We start from the raw sequence: 13,783 nt of genomic DNA, 5'->3' as shown, positions 1-13,783 counted from the left end.
TTTTCTCAGTTTTGTACTTGACTTGATCTGCACAATTAATCACATATGCAATCAACAACATAATCTTTTTTTCTGTTTTTATAGATTCAGTTCTCTCTTTTGATGTTGCCCGAGGAGTCAAGTACATCCCGCTGCAGCCTGCGGGAAGGCGGGGCTTGACATCAAGCCCCCCCCCCCCCACATCAAGGACAGCCATATTGGATTTCCGCCTTTTTTTTTTTTTCAAGAAGCCGCTTCCATACTTACAGAGAGAACGAAAAAAATAAAAAATAAAAAATAATAATATTTAGGAGTTTTCCATTAGTTTCAAATTGTTTATCTGGGGCGAGAGAAGGACAGAGGGAGCAGAGAGAATGGAACATAGAATGGATGATAGAGTGGGGGTTAAGAGAAATAGAATATTCTGACAGGATGTATGTATGTATGTTTCACAACACAGCCACTCATACATTTTTATAATTTTTTTATTACTATATAAACAAACACATTTGTACATGTACACATATATATGTACATATACGTTCCAAAAAGAACCCATGATGGGCGAAATCTGTGAAGTAGTAACCTTTATTTTTTTATTTTTTTTACAATTATATACAATGATATACTCCATAGTACATCGAAACCATAGAACAAAACCTTTTTACAGGCCCAAGCATTTGTTTAACAAAGTACTATATAAACGCTTTTTTATTATTTACAAATAACTACTGTGCTGTAAAAATAATAATTTTAATCATCAATACGAACTGAAGGCTTCAAATTGCGGAGATCAGCGCCGCCCCACCGCGACCCAAGTCATTGGATTAGAACGGGAGAAAATGAAAAATTATTATAAAAAAATAGAAAGTACAGTAGGACAAATAGTGACTCGCGTGTATTTCACTGCTATTCTGATTGAGGCGCTGCATCCTGACTCCGCTCTGTAGCGTTTTTTTCTTCTAAATAAAATTTCTTTTAAAATGTGACTGAGTCTGTTTCTGCTAATTGTTGATTTTAAATCCTACATATTGTCACCGTTGTCACGTTACGATAACAGAGAAACAGGTAATAAGTGAATTATAACAATAACAGGACCAGTAACAGAAGATGCTAAGTCTTAAGAGGCTGTGGTTTGATCTCAATAATGACAGACGTCAGTGATTTGAGTTGGTGTGAAAAATCTTTCTTTGAACAAGGACAACAACTCCACATACAAAATAACATTTACATTTGTACAATATATACAAAAACACAAAATGGGAATAATAAAGCCGGCAAAAAGTTCTCAAGGAGAATACAAAGAAATAATGCTAAGTTCTTAACCCACTTTTGTTCGTTGGGGCCCTTTCTTCTTGAGTCTGTGATGTATTAGCACAAGAACCAGTGTCAAAAATCAGTGTTCAACAATCCTACCTCACACTCTGTGAGGGAAGGGAGATGAGACTGCATCAAGTTCAAGCTCACAGCTCAGTTGGCTCGCCACCCAGCTCACACTGGGGATCTCTGCGTACAGGGCATAAACATCCACTGTGGATTCAAATCAACTCAGAATGTTCCAATTCTGGGATTGGTGTGATTCCAAGTCCATCAGTATCACCGGGAAGTCCTATGGATGGTTATGAATTTAGAATCCTGTGTGTTAAAACGCAGCCATTGAGCGATTTCACTGACATGAAGTACTTAACAGGAAATAGTTTACAGGAAGTGGAGGAAAGGGGTGGTCACCTAAAGCTTGGGGTTCACTGATTGGCTAGTTCCTCAGAGAGGACAGAGCCATAGGCCGTTTCTCAATTCACGAGAACGCGAGTACGGACTCGTGTTCTCGTCAAGTCTGGTCTTGGCGAGAACACAGGAAGATTGGACTTGACAAGAACGCGAGCATGCAGCACGTATGGTGTATTGGAACAGAAGCGTACTTGTGACGTCATGAGACGCACAGTTCTTTAGCATTTCTTTAACATTCAAAACTATTTATATACTACACCACAATAAATCTTATTGAAAATTTTTTTAAAACAACATTTTTAATTTCTAAAAAGCCTAAAAATTATCTTGCCGTGGTGCATTCTGGGCAAGCGGTCAGTCTGAAGAACGCACAAGTCTGCTCTGATGCATGCTCGATAAAGAGGGCGGGCGAGAACAACATCCGGGGAATTCGGCGCGTTCTCGGTTTGGCGTTCTCGGCAATCGGAACAGTGCTCGGGCTGAGGCTGATGACGTGTCACGAGCACACGAGCACACTCAAGAACGCATATTTAGAAACGGCCATAGAGAGAAATCCTCTCTATGGCTCTGAGAGAGGAGCATGGGGAATGCAGTAGTTCTTTAGAGGGGAAATCATTCTTTTTTTTCACTTAAATCATTGTAGATTTGTCCTTTTTTCCAACCTTTCTAACTAAACATGTTTATTAATTGTTGCTTCTTTTATTTTTAAACTGTTTTTAATTCAATAAAATCTGTAATACAATGAACTTACATAAATATTTATCTGGACTCCAGTTTGTTTTAACAAAAGATTACTTCAAACTTCAATTTTAAGGTCTGGTTACAGTATGTCTTATGTTTATTTCCTTTTGGAGATTGGTTTTCTAATTGTAAATTCATTGTAAATGCCTGTTTATTTATTTTTATGCAGGCTGTCAGTTAAGCTTTACCTGTTACGTCAGCATTTCCAATATGGCTGTCCTTGATGTGGGCGGGGCTTGATGTCAAGCCCCGCCTTCCCGCAGGCTGCAGCGGGATGCTTCTCCGAGGAGTTGGGTTTTGTTGAACATTGGACCGCTAGCTATGGTTCGAGTCGTACCATCAGTTTTTGGGCGCATGCGCAAACAGAATAACTTCCGGGTCTGTAAAAAACTATTTCCATGCTTTCCTACAAAATTCTATAATTCACTTGATAACACCTGTCAACATTTCGTACGAAAAATATATTGTAGTAGTAAACTGTTTATTAAACTCACTGATTGAGCTGTAACGTATTTATGCTGTCAATGCGCACTCTGGTGGACCCGTTGCTGACTAAAGACCTTGTTGTTATGGTAACCACATTGTTCATTCCATACATAACATGACTGAAGGGGACGAACGACTGCAAATGGATCCATTCTGTGATCAACACTGTTGGAGTACACAGAACATCGAAAATAATTTATTCTTTAGAAAATTCAATTACACCAAAATTAGGGGCAAATTATAGATATTCTGAAAGCAAATATAAACAGGGAAAACAGACATTTTAAAAGGGATACATGTGCGAGGGTATACTTCAAGCAAACAGGGTAAAGGATTTAAAAATACTGATTAAGAGAAGGTCATAAATATTGTTCAAGTAGTTCTGGTTTTGTTCAATAAAAAAGGGTTCAGGCTTCCTGTTGATGAATTTGCTTCTGTGCATGTGACATTTAGCCAAAACTAAAAACATTTTTCTGAGGAACAAATAATCATTGTTATTATTATTAGAATTATGAAAACCAAAAATAACATTCTTGTAGTAAAGTTGAACAGCAGAACAAACAGACTCTGCAATAAATTGATGAAACTCCCTCCAAAATTTGTGGGTGAATTCAAATGACCAAAATAAGTGAGTTAATGTTTCAGGTTGCACTTAGCAGAAACATGTATATCATCCTTAAATTTTGATAAATATTGTTTTACAAGGTAGAATGAATCTATGCATCAATTTGATCCCTTTGACTTTATTTGTTAAAAACAAACTTTTTGTAGTAGCATCAACACTTTTTCCTACTCCATATCAGTCACAAAATTGGTCCAGTAAAACGTAGCTGGACGGACAGAGACCAAGGCATCCTGAAGCATGGCTCTTATCCTGGGATTAAGAAGCTTAGAAGATGAAAAGCAAACTTTACCAAGAAAGGACTGTGACACATCAGGAGGATTGAGTGATAGGGGAGGAGAGTTGTAAGAGTCTCTGAAAAGCATGGATAGACCTGATGGGATAGTATCAAATACCACTGAAAACTCTGTAGGCATTACTGGTATATTTTGTAAGAAATTCTGTGGAGAAAAATTATGTTTATAAATCAAGTTCCATGCTAAAAGAACCTGTTGGTTGAAGAGAGAAAGTTTAAGTGGTATTTTTGGAATGCTTGAAGAGCAGTGGAAAGTTAAGACTTTGTAAATTTGAGAATATATATTGTGGAATAAAGTTTCAGATGGATTTGGGGGTTTTCAGATACTTTTTGATGCAATTCATTTTAAAAGGTATTATTAAGTGCGTCAAAATCAATGAGGTTCAAACCATCCTTGTCATAGGACCTTAAAGTAACAGATTTTCTCAAGTAATGGTTGTTGTTTTTCCATAAAAGAATGTGCAACTCTTCCCCTCAAAGACAAGTCTCTCTGCAGCCAATGATTAAGGATTTTTTATTTTATTTTATTTTTTTTTGGGGGGGGGGGGGGGGTATCTACAATGGGAATAAAGTTCATAGGACATCAGAATTGTTCATTTTAGTGATTTGAATACCAAGGTTGTAAAGTTAAAACCTGAAGCTGTTGTTCTGCTGTGTGCAGCTTGACATCACTCCCTGCTCCCTGTGCTGCTCTAGCAATCCACTCTGAGTGATTACACCTGCGGCAGCTTTGATTTCTGTGATCTACTGCACCTGGGAGGAGCCTTACATGTACCTGGCTCTCCCAGTGTGTAATCACCAGATTCTTGAAGGCCATTGTGTTAGTAGACCTTCCTGCATTCCTTGACTTCCTTCCTGTGTGTGATTCTGATCGTGCTGTGCTTCCTGCCTATTTGCCTCGCCGCTATGCAGGACTCTCTTGTTTGGTCTTCAGATTTTGGACATCAACCCTTGCAAATATCCTGACCTAGCCTCTCTGCCTAAGGCCTCCTGTTACCTCTGCCTCATTGTGCATGATTGTGGATCAAGACATAGGACTGTCACTATTAAATGGCAAAGATTCTTGGATTCTCCCTCTGTTACCTCTGCCTGGCTCTGCTCTTGTGTGTATGACACTGGTCTGTTTCTTGGTTAACCTTCAAGCTGTCACTTGTGGTCTCCCAAGCTAATGCCAACAAACCACTCGGACCCACAACTAGGAATCTGAACCACCTCCAGGATCAAGAAAGGTTAATGGCTTTCCTTCAGTATACACAATCATCCTGGGCGTTTCCTGCAGCCACTGACCTGTTATTCTCTAGATTGTGGCAGTGGTCCAGAGTACGCTCCAGCCGGTTTCCAGCCCATCTACAACTGCTGCTTTTATAAAACCTTTAAACTGCTCCTTGTGCCTCGACTGAATTACTGGGACTGAAACTTGATTTGTTACAAAGATGTGTTGCCAAATTTCTTACACAGATACCATTAATTGAGGCAGTGAGACTGTACTTGATAGCAAAATTTTAACTGTGTTTGAGTTAAGGGACCGGGCAATACAGATTGCCAATGAAACCTGCAAAAATGTATTTATATAGCACATTTCAGTACAAGGACAACAAAACGTGATTTATATGATTAAAACGTTGGAAAATAAAAACAGAATAAAAGCAAGTCAAAAACAGTTGGAAAAAAATGTAGGAAAATTTATGCAAAGGGAGGAAAATAGAAAATAAAAGTAAATGTTATTCTAGTGTTTGTCTGTCTTTGCTAGCTCACTGACAGATTATTGTAAATCTTTTCTGTTTGATAAATGAACAATATATAAAATTTAATTTTATACATATTACAAATAAAGGCTCACTCATATTTATATAGTTACCACTGTGCAGACACACACACATATATAGATGGATAGATATAGACAGACAGAGAGAGAGACAGAGAGAGAGAGAGAGAGAGAGAAACACACACATTAATGAAATATATTATCTTTAATTTAGTGATGTCTGGAAAGGGGGTTTAAAAGTGACACCATAAAACAATCTCCTACTTTATTTATGACTCTATACTGCTCCAAAAATACATTAAAGACAGGTGTTGTAGGCACAAATTGTACTTAAGCAAGAGTAGCACCACTTCAACATATATTTACTCAAATAAAAGTAAAAGGTAGTCAGCCAAGAAATGACTCGAGTAAAAAAGTATTGAGTAAGAAGGCTACTCAAGTACTGAGTAACTAATCATAACAGCTGATGATTTAATATTTAAAACATAATGTAATCAGAACATACAAGGTTATGCCAAATTCTGGTATTTTATGAACAAAAGACATACTAAAGACCAAAATAACACTTTTCTAAATATTTTTTTCAATATAAAACTTGAAAGCAATACATACAGCAGTTAATGCATATATAGTATGTTAGAACAGTGCAAAGTACTTCCAGTGACAATATTTGATGTTCACTGTACATTCTTTCACCTCCAGACAACTCAGTGAGCTCAACAGATAGAAAATAACTTTAGAATAACAAAGCTTATGTACAAAAAACGTCTTCCTTTAACATTGTGTCTAGATTTTTGTCTGTGGTGCATTTTTGGTAAAAATAAGTCTGTTCTTTATTCATGAAGTTACTCATGGTTGATATAGTGGCCAGACAGTAATAACAATAATATGACTCAAGTAAAACTGTCCAGTAAAACTACTCCTTAAAGTACATTTTTCTGATTCTAATTCAACGATGAGTTTGTTCCAGACCTTCAAACCACTTATTGAAATGCACATTTTCTTCATGTTTTTTTGAGCACATAAGATTTTGAAATTTAGCTTGTCCCTGTAATGACATCCTCAATCTCTCTCTCAGCAGAAAGTTGTTGTATGCTGTCTGGTAGCTGTTTATTTCTGGCTTTATAAATTTACGTCACAGAGGGTGACATTTGGCATAGCCAGGTCCACCTTTAGTGACGTTTGTAAAGTATCAGTGACGTGTAGGTCGGATGAATGCGACCTGGCCGTACAGACACAGGTCACATTTGAAAAGATCAGATACGTATCGGATTCAGGACCATATATCCAAGCGACCTGGGTCGCAATTGAAAAAATCCAATCTGTGTCGTTCAGACTGTCATGAAAAGATCAGATACAGGTCGCATATGGGCAAAAAACATCGGAATTGGGTCACTTCAGGCTGCAGTGTGAACGTAGCCTTAGTCAGGTAAATGTGTATGGAAACACTACCAGTTAATTGCAAAGTCCCGAGCTTTTGAGTTGAAAAGGACGAAGGGCTATAGTAAACTACAGCAGTGGAGTTTGAGTTAATATTTATAGCAGAGCCATTTTCCCTCCAGCATGGGTCCTCATATGTCTGTTTAAATGTGCTTTATCGCTAAATCTTTGTCCACATAGATCACAACAGAAAGGCTTCTGTCCTGTATGGATTCTCATGTGTTTGTTTAAATTTGTTTTTTGGCTAAATCTTTGTTCACATAGATCACAACAGAAAGGCTTCTGTCCTGTATGGATTCTCATGTGTGCATTTAAATTTGTTTTTTGGCTAAATCTTTGTTCACATAGATCACAACAGAAAGGCTTTTGTCCTGTATGGATTCTCATGTGTTTGTTTAAACTTCCTTTCTCGCTAAATCTTCGTTCACATAGATCACAACAGAAAGGCTTCTGTCCTGTATGGATTCTCATGTGTTTGTTTAAACTTCCTTTCTCGCTAAATCTTCGTTCACATAGATCACAACAGAAAGGCTTCTCTCCTGTGTGGATTCTCATGTGTGCATTTAAACTTGTTTTTTGGCTAAATCTTTGTTCACATAGATCACAACAGAAAGGCTTCTGTCCTGTATGGATTCTGATGTGTGTGTTTAAATGTGGTTTTTGGCTAAATCTTTTTTCACACAGATCACAACCGAAAGGCTTCTCCCCTTTGTGGATTCTCATGTGTGTGTTTAGAGAGTATTTCCGACTAAATGTTTTGCCACAGTCTTTGCAGCTCAGCTTCATTCCTGTCTGGAGTTCCCTTCGTGACTCCACATTTTTCTTCTTTGTAGAACATTTCTTAAATCCAGAGTCTGACAATTGTTTCAGCCCAGAGTGAGGGTTCTCTACATCACTGTCCTCTTCTTCCTTCTCAGTGTCCTCAGTCTCTAAAGAAATGGAATTATCTCCATAATCTTGTATTCTGATGGATACTTTTCCATCATTCTCTTCTGGAGGCTCTCTGCCTTTAATTTGGTCTGGATAAAGCTGTGAGAGCAGCAGAGACTGTTCATCATACAGACTCTTTATGGGAGGAGCAGCCACTGGAAACCTGATGGCATTAATCACCTCCTTCCCATTGAGCTGCTCTCCTGGCAGACTGATGTAGACTTCCTTCTGTTCCTCCTTTATGTGGGGGGGCTTTGGGTCATGCCGGTCGACAGGAGGTCTGTGGTCTAAAGAAGCTTCTTCTTTGACAATTAGCTTCTGCTGAACATCTGCAGGAAACATTGAAACACATTATGCACATTAGAGAGTATTTTAATCTCAACCTGAAGTGAGGCACAGACACACACATTAGTTAAATTTAATATTTGAATTAACTACTACTTTGTCGTATGTATTTTTTGTTTACAGTATTCACCCCGTTGACATTTTCATGTTCAGATTCCTCACAACATGACAAATACAATGTGTAAAGTTCAAAAACAAGTGCAGCCGGCCTGACTCGCTGCGCCCTCAACAATCCCAACAAGTCATCCAGATGATTGGTCCAAAAATAATCCAAGGAGACGTTATTGCATTTAAAAACGTTTTAGTGAATAGATGGAAAAAACAAAAAAGGGTGCCAAACATACAATATATGAGGGCGACAGAGGTCAAAAAACCATTTGGCTCCACTCTGTCAGATCCACAACCAAAAACCCCAAACTCCCATGATGCATCATCCTTCAAAGGTGACACATATGCATCCTTAAACCAAAAAGTAATAAAAATAACAAAATGTCCACAATAGTTAAATATTCAAATTCCCCAAATTAATATTAATTACCAATAATATCTAATAATTTCAACAAACAAATACATTTAACAAGAAAACTAAACACAAAACATTAACCATAATGCATACAAAAAAAAAAAAAAAAAAAAAAAAAAAAAAAAAAAAAAAAAAAAAAAAAAAATCACAAAATGTTTATTCAGGCTCCTACATTACCGGTCCCTAATTGTTAACAAGTTTACTGTAACAATTTTCAAACAGATTAATTTATTAAACGGAGCCTCAAACAGAGTTGAAGAAGTTCCTTCCAGATAGAGCTCATGTCTCCTCGATCTCCTTTAACAGACATAGCTTAGTCATTGGCCGACATAGTTCAGAAGTTTTGGTCTTGACTTTAACTTGGCGGACATAACCCTTTCTGTCAGGAAAAGTCTCTACCACTCTTCCAAGTGGCCATGAACTTCTGGGTGATGTTTCATCCACAATCATCACCACATCACCAACATGAAGGTTTCTGTTGGTTGTGGACCACTTCTGGCGTTCCTGCAGGTGTGCTAGATATTCTTTGCACCACCTCTTCCAGAAGATATCTGCCAGATACTGGACTTGTTTCCATCTTCTCCTGGCATATTGGTCTTCTTTATTAAAAACACCTGGGGGCAACAACGGTTCCACTTTAAGCAAAAGTAAATGACTGGGTGTTAATGCTTCCAAATCATTTAAGTCTGAAGAAGCTCTTGTAATGGGTCTGCTGTTTATGACTGCCTCTGCCTCACATAGCAAAGTATGCAGGTCCTCTTCCTCTAAGACTTGCTGTCTTAACGTCACGTTCAATATTTTTCTTACAGAACGTATCGATCTTTCCCAGCAGCCACCATAATGTGAGCCTGAGGGTGGATTGAAATGCCATGCAATGCCCTTTTGTTGCAGATTTTTTGCAATATGGCTGCTGTTCCATTGCTGAATAGCTTGTTTCATCTCCACGTCCGCTGCCTTTAGATTGGTGCCATTGTCTGAGTACATCTCCTTCACTTGTCCTCGTCTTGCAACAAACCTCCTGATTGCATTAAGACATGCATCTGTGTTCAAAGAAGATGCAACTTCCAGGTGGACTGCTCTTATAGCAAGACATGTAAAGATGACTCCATATCTTTTCACTTGGGCTCTTCCCCTTCGCACCAAGAAAGGACCAAAGTAATCAATCCCAACTCTGGTAAATGGCGGATCATCAGGGAGTAATCTGCATCTAGGTAAATCAGCCATTAATTTCTTCCCTGTTGAACCATGGAGCTTTCTGCAAGTAACACATTTTGATAACAACTTTCTGATAGCTCCACAGGCTCCAGGAATCCAAAACCTTTCTCTTAATTTAGCCAACATGTGATTCCTGCCCGCATGAGCTGTAACTTCATGAACATGTCTCAACACAAGAGAGGCAATATGGGACTGCTTGGGCAGAATCAACGGCTGCTTGAATTCAGATGGCAAGGCGCATTGACTCAATCTTCCACCCACTCTCATCACTCCGTCTAGAAGCAATGGATTGAGTTTATGTAGTGGGCTACTTCTCTTAAGATTTTCTCCTTTCATTAGCATCATTATGTCCTCTTTAAAGTATTGCATTTGGAAATACTTCACAACTTCTGATTCTGCTTCATCCAAATTAGCACAGGACAAGTCCATTCCTTTGGAATTTGATTCCATGTCTTCCATGTTGTTCACATTATCTGAAGACAAAACCTTCTTTCTTTTCAACCTTAGCTGCAACAGCCTTTTCAGCCTGAGAAACCACGCTACAGCTCTCTTTAGCTTTATCCAGGAGGAGAAATGCTGCATTAACATGTCTGTAGCATTGCTGAGCTGTACCTGTACAGTGTGAACTTGAGCCACTTTTTTCACCTCCAAGTCTTCACAATCTGCAACTCTGATATCAGGATTTGTGGGCCATAGATCAGATGTCTGAAGAAGGAAACTTGGTCCAGACAGCCAGTCTCCACACAGCAGCAAAGATTCGGCTGTCAGTCCCCTGGAGACAAAATCAGCAGGATTAGAGCTAGAATTCACATACCTCCACTGACATGGTTGTGAATGCTGCAGGATGGCTGTTATACGGTTCGCCACAAATGTCTTGAACCTTGTCGTTTCACTGTTCAAATATTTAATGACAGCTGTACTGTCAGTCCAGAATACAGAGTCCTTCAGCTCTAACTCCAGCTCTTTCTTCAACAGTTTATCCATTTTAACTGCCACTGTAGCAGCTGTGAGCTCCAGCCTTGAAACAGTGGGTGTTTTTAGAAGAGCAACTCTGGCTCTGGCCATCAGCAGAGTGGACCGTGCCTCACCTGAGTCATTATGTAGCACCAGATAGCTTACTGTGCCATAAGAATCTTCGATTGCATCAGCAAAATGGTAAAGTTGCGCAAAGACTGGTCTACCAAAATGCTTGGTTTTAATGCACCTGTCCACTCCAAATTCTTCCAGTAGCTTGAGTCCCGAAAGCCACTTCTTCCAACCTTTAATGTTGGTGTCTGGTAGCTCTTCATCCCAAGAGTATTTTATACGACACAACTCTTGAAGAAGTTTCTTCACTGGTAAAATGACGGGAGCGAGCAAACCCATTGGATCAAAGATAGAACTAACGATTGAAAGTAGTCCTCTTCTGGTGTGTGGGCACTCTTTGAGATTGATTTTAAAGTTGAACTGGTCTGTTTCCGCACACCACTGTATTCCCAGGGCCCTCTCCACTGGTAAGGAATTATGATTCAAATCCAGATCTTGAAATCCAGTTGCTCGTTCATTTACTGGTATGGTGTTAAGCAACGTTCGGCAGTTACTGGACCACTTTGTCAGCCGGAAGCCGCCTTTTGCCAGCATTTCTGTTAAAGCAGCAGCAAGGGTAATCGCACTACCTTGATCCTAGACAGACTTAATGCAGTCATCCACATAAAAGTTCCTAAATACAGTTTGAGCTGCGTCTCGACCAAACTCTCCTTCAAAATCAGAAGCACATTTCTGCATGGCAAATGTTGCTACACTTGGAGATGACGTTGCTCCGAAAATGTGCACCAGCATCTTATGATCCACCAGCTCCTTACTGCAATCTAAGGAGGTCTGTGTCTTCATCACTCACTTGCACTTGATAAAACATGGCCTCCACATCAGCCATCATAGCAACAGTCTCCTGACGGAATCTCAAAAGCACTCCAATTAATGAGCTTGTTAAATCTGGTCTTTGCAGCAACTCCTGATTTAAAGATGTTCCTCCAAAACTAGCTCCGCAATCAAAGACGACACATAGTTTTTGCTTCACAGGATGTCTGACTCCATGATGAGGTAAGTACCATTTACGATTACTTGATGTTTCATCTTTGGCATGTATCTCCACTGCATAACCTTTCTCCAAGATGCTGTCCATGAATGCCACATACTCCTTGTAGTAGCTGCCATCTTTGGAAAATCTTTTCTTTAAATTCAGTGCACGTTGCTCTGCCACTGATCTGTTATTTGGCATTTGCAGTTCTGCATTTTTCATTGGGAGACAAACCTTGTAATGTCCATTCTTCAGCTTCACAGACTTACACATCATAGAAATAAACTGCTTGTCATCTTTGGACATCTCAATCTCCTCAGTTTGGCCTGCATCAGGAAAATCTTGCTTAAATTGCAGCTGCCACAACTCATCCAACCTGGCAACTGAAATCCTATTTACAGTCACTTGAGTCCATGTATTGGTTGGTTCAGTCCCTCCACCACCTCTCAACGGTCCATTTATTATCCAGCCTAATATTGTCCTCACAGCATATGGTCCATTATCCACACTTTTTACCACTTGAAGTGGTTCCATAGCTTTGGGAACATTTGCTCCGATGAGCAATCCAATGTTGGCTTGGATAACTGGGAGTTTCACTTCCTTCAGGTGGGGCCATTTATTCACATCTTTCCTGACGAGGGATGTTCTCTTTGCAAACTGGAATAAAATTTTGTGAGTATACTTCTGACAGCTGAATGAAGTTGTCACTGTCCAAACTGCTAATTTCTAGTCCATTCACAATACAAGTATCTACAACAGACTCTCTTCCCATCGTCCTAAGCAAAATACTTGTGTTATGTCCGTTCATATTCAGTTCATTTATGAGAGATTCTGTGGCAAAGGTAGCTGTGCTTCCTGGATCTAGAAATGCATAAGTAACCAACACTTTAGTCCCTTTTACAGCTTTAACAAACACTGGTACAATAGAGAGCGTGCAGTCTTCTCTACCGGCCCCAGTGTAGCCAGACATTTCCATAGTTTGGACCAAAGCACTTGACACAGTTTGCTTATCTCGGCTTTCATTTCCATTTTGCGCTTCTCTTGATTTAATATTTATATGCAGCAGCATTGGGTGTGGTCCAGAACACTCCTGACAAGATGCCTTTTCTTTACAGCAGCTGGCCATATGTCCATGTTTCAAACAGGAAAAACATAAACCTCTGCGCCTCAAAAAGTCAATCTTTTCTTTGTGTGACTTGGCTTTTAGTTTGTTACAGATTGCCAAACTGTGATGTTCTCCTTTACAATAAGCACAGGGTTTTCCATTGGCATCCACAGGTAAGTAAAACACTTTCTGCCTTTGCAACTCGCTCACTGTATTGTCTTTATTTTCTACAGGGGATGGAACAACAACAGTGCTGAAAACCTTCTTTGACCTTAATAAATCTGGAGCCTGAGACTTTGATCTCTGGCGGGACAGCACATCTTTACTGTTATTTGACTCTTTTATGTTCCCATAAAGCGGATGTATCATGTACTTTGCTTGTTTTGTAATAAAATCAACAAAATCCTTAAATTTAACTCGCTTTTTTGTTTTCTCTCTTAAATCACATGCAGATTTTCTACATGTTTCTTTAAGTCTGTAAGGTAGCTTGCTTACCAGCAACTTGATGTTAGTGGCATTGTCCAAATCTGCCAGGTAGGTGATGTCTGCCATT

General features: G+C 39.2%; 1 protein-coding gene across 1 annotated transcript; it reads right to left on the bottom strand.

The window, feature by feature from the left end:
* Positions 1-8,276: 8,276 nt before the first annotated feature.
* Positions 8,277-11,532, bottom strand: LOC118561130. The gene is made up of 2 exons (XM_036133054.1): positions 10,682-11,532; positions 8,277-8,315 (listed from the first exon to the last, which is right to left on the bottom strand). The coding sequence occupies exons 1-2, from the start codon at positions 11,432-11,434 to the stop codon at positions 8,298-8,300; spliced, it is 771 nt and encodes a 256-aa protein (XP_035988947.1). The 5' UTR covers positions 11,435-11,532; the 3' UTR covers positions 8,277-8,297.
* Between the last annotated feature and the right edge of the window lie 2,251 nt (positions 11,533-13,783).

Source organism: Fundulus heteroclitus, unplaced genomic scaffold, assembly GCF_011125445.2.
Source record: "Fundulus heteroclitus isolate FHET01 unplaced genomic scaffold, MU-UCD_Fhet_4.1 scaffold_560, whole genome shotgun sequence".
In the NCBI taxonomy this organism is placed as follows: Eukaryota; Metazoa; Chordata; class Actinopteri; order Cyprinodontiformes; family Fundulidae; genus Fundulus; species Fundulus heteroclitus.
Note: the sequence above shows the minus strand (reverse complement) of the source record. Positions and strands in the feature narration are given on the sequence as shown.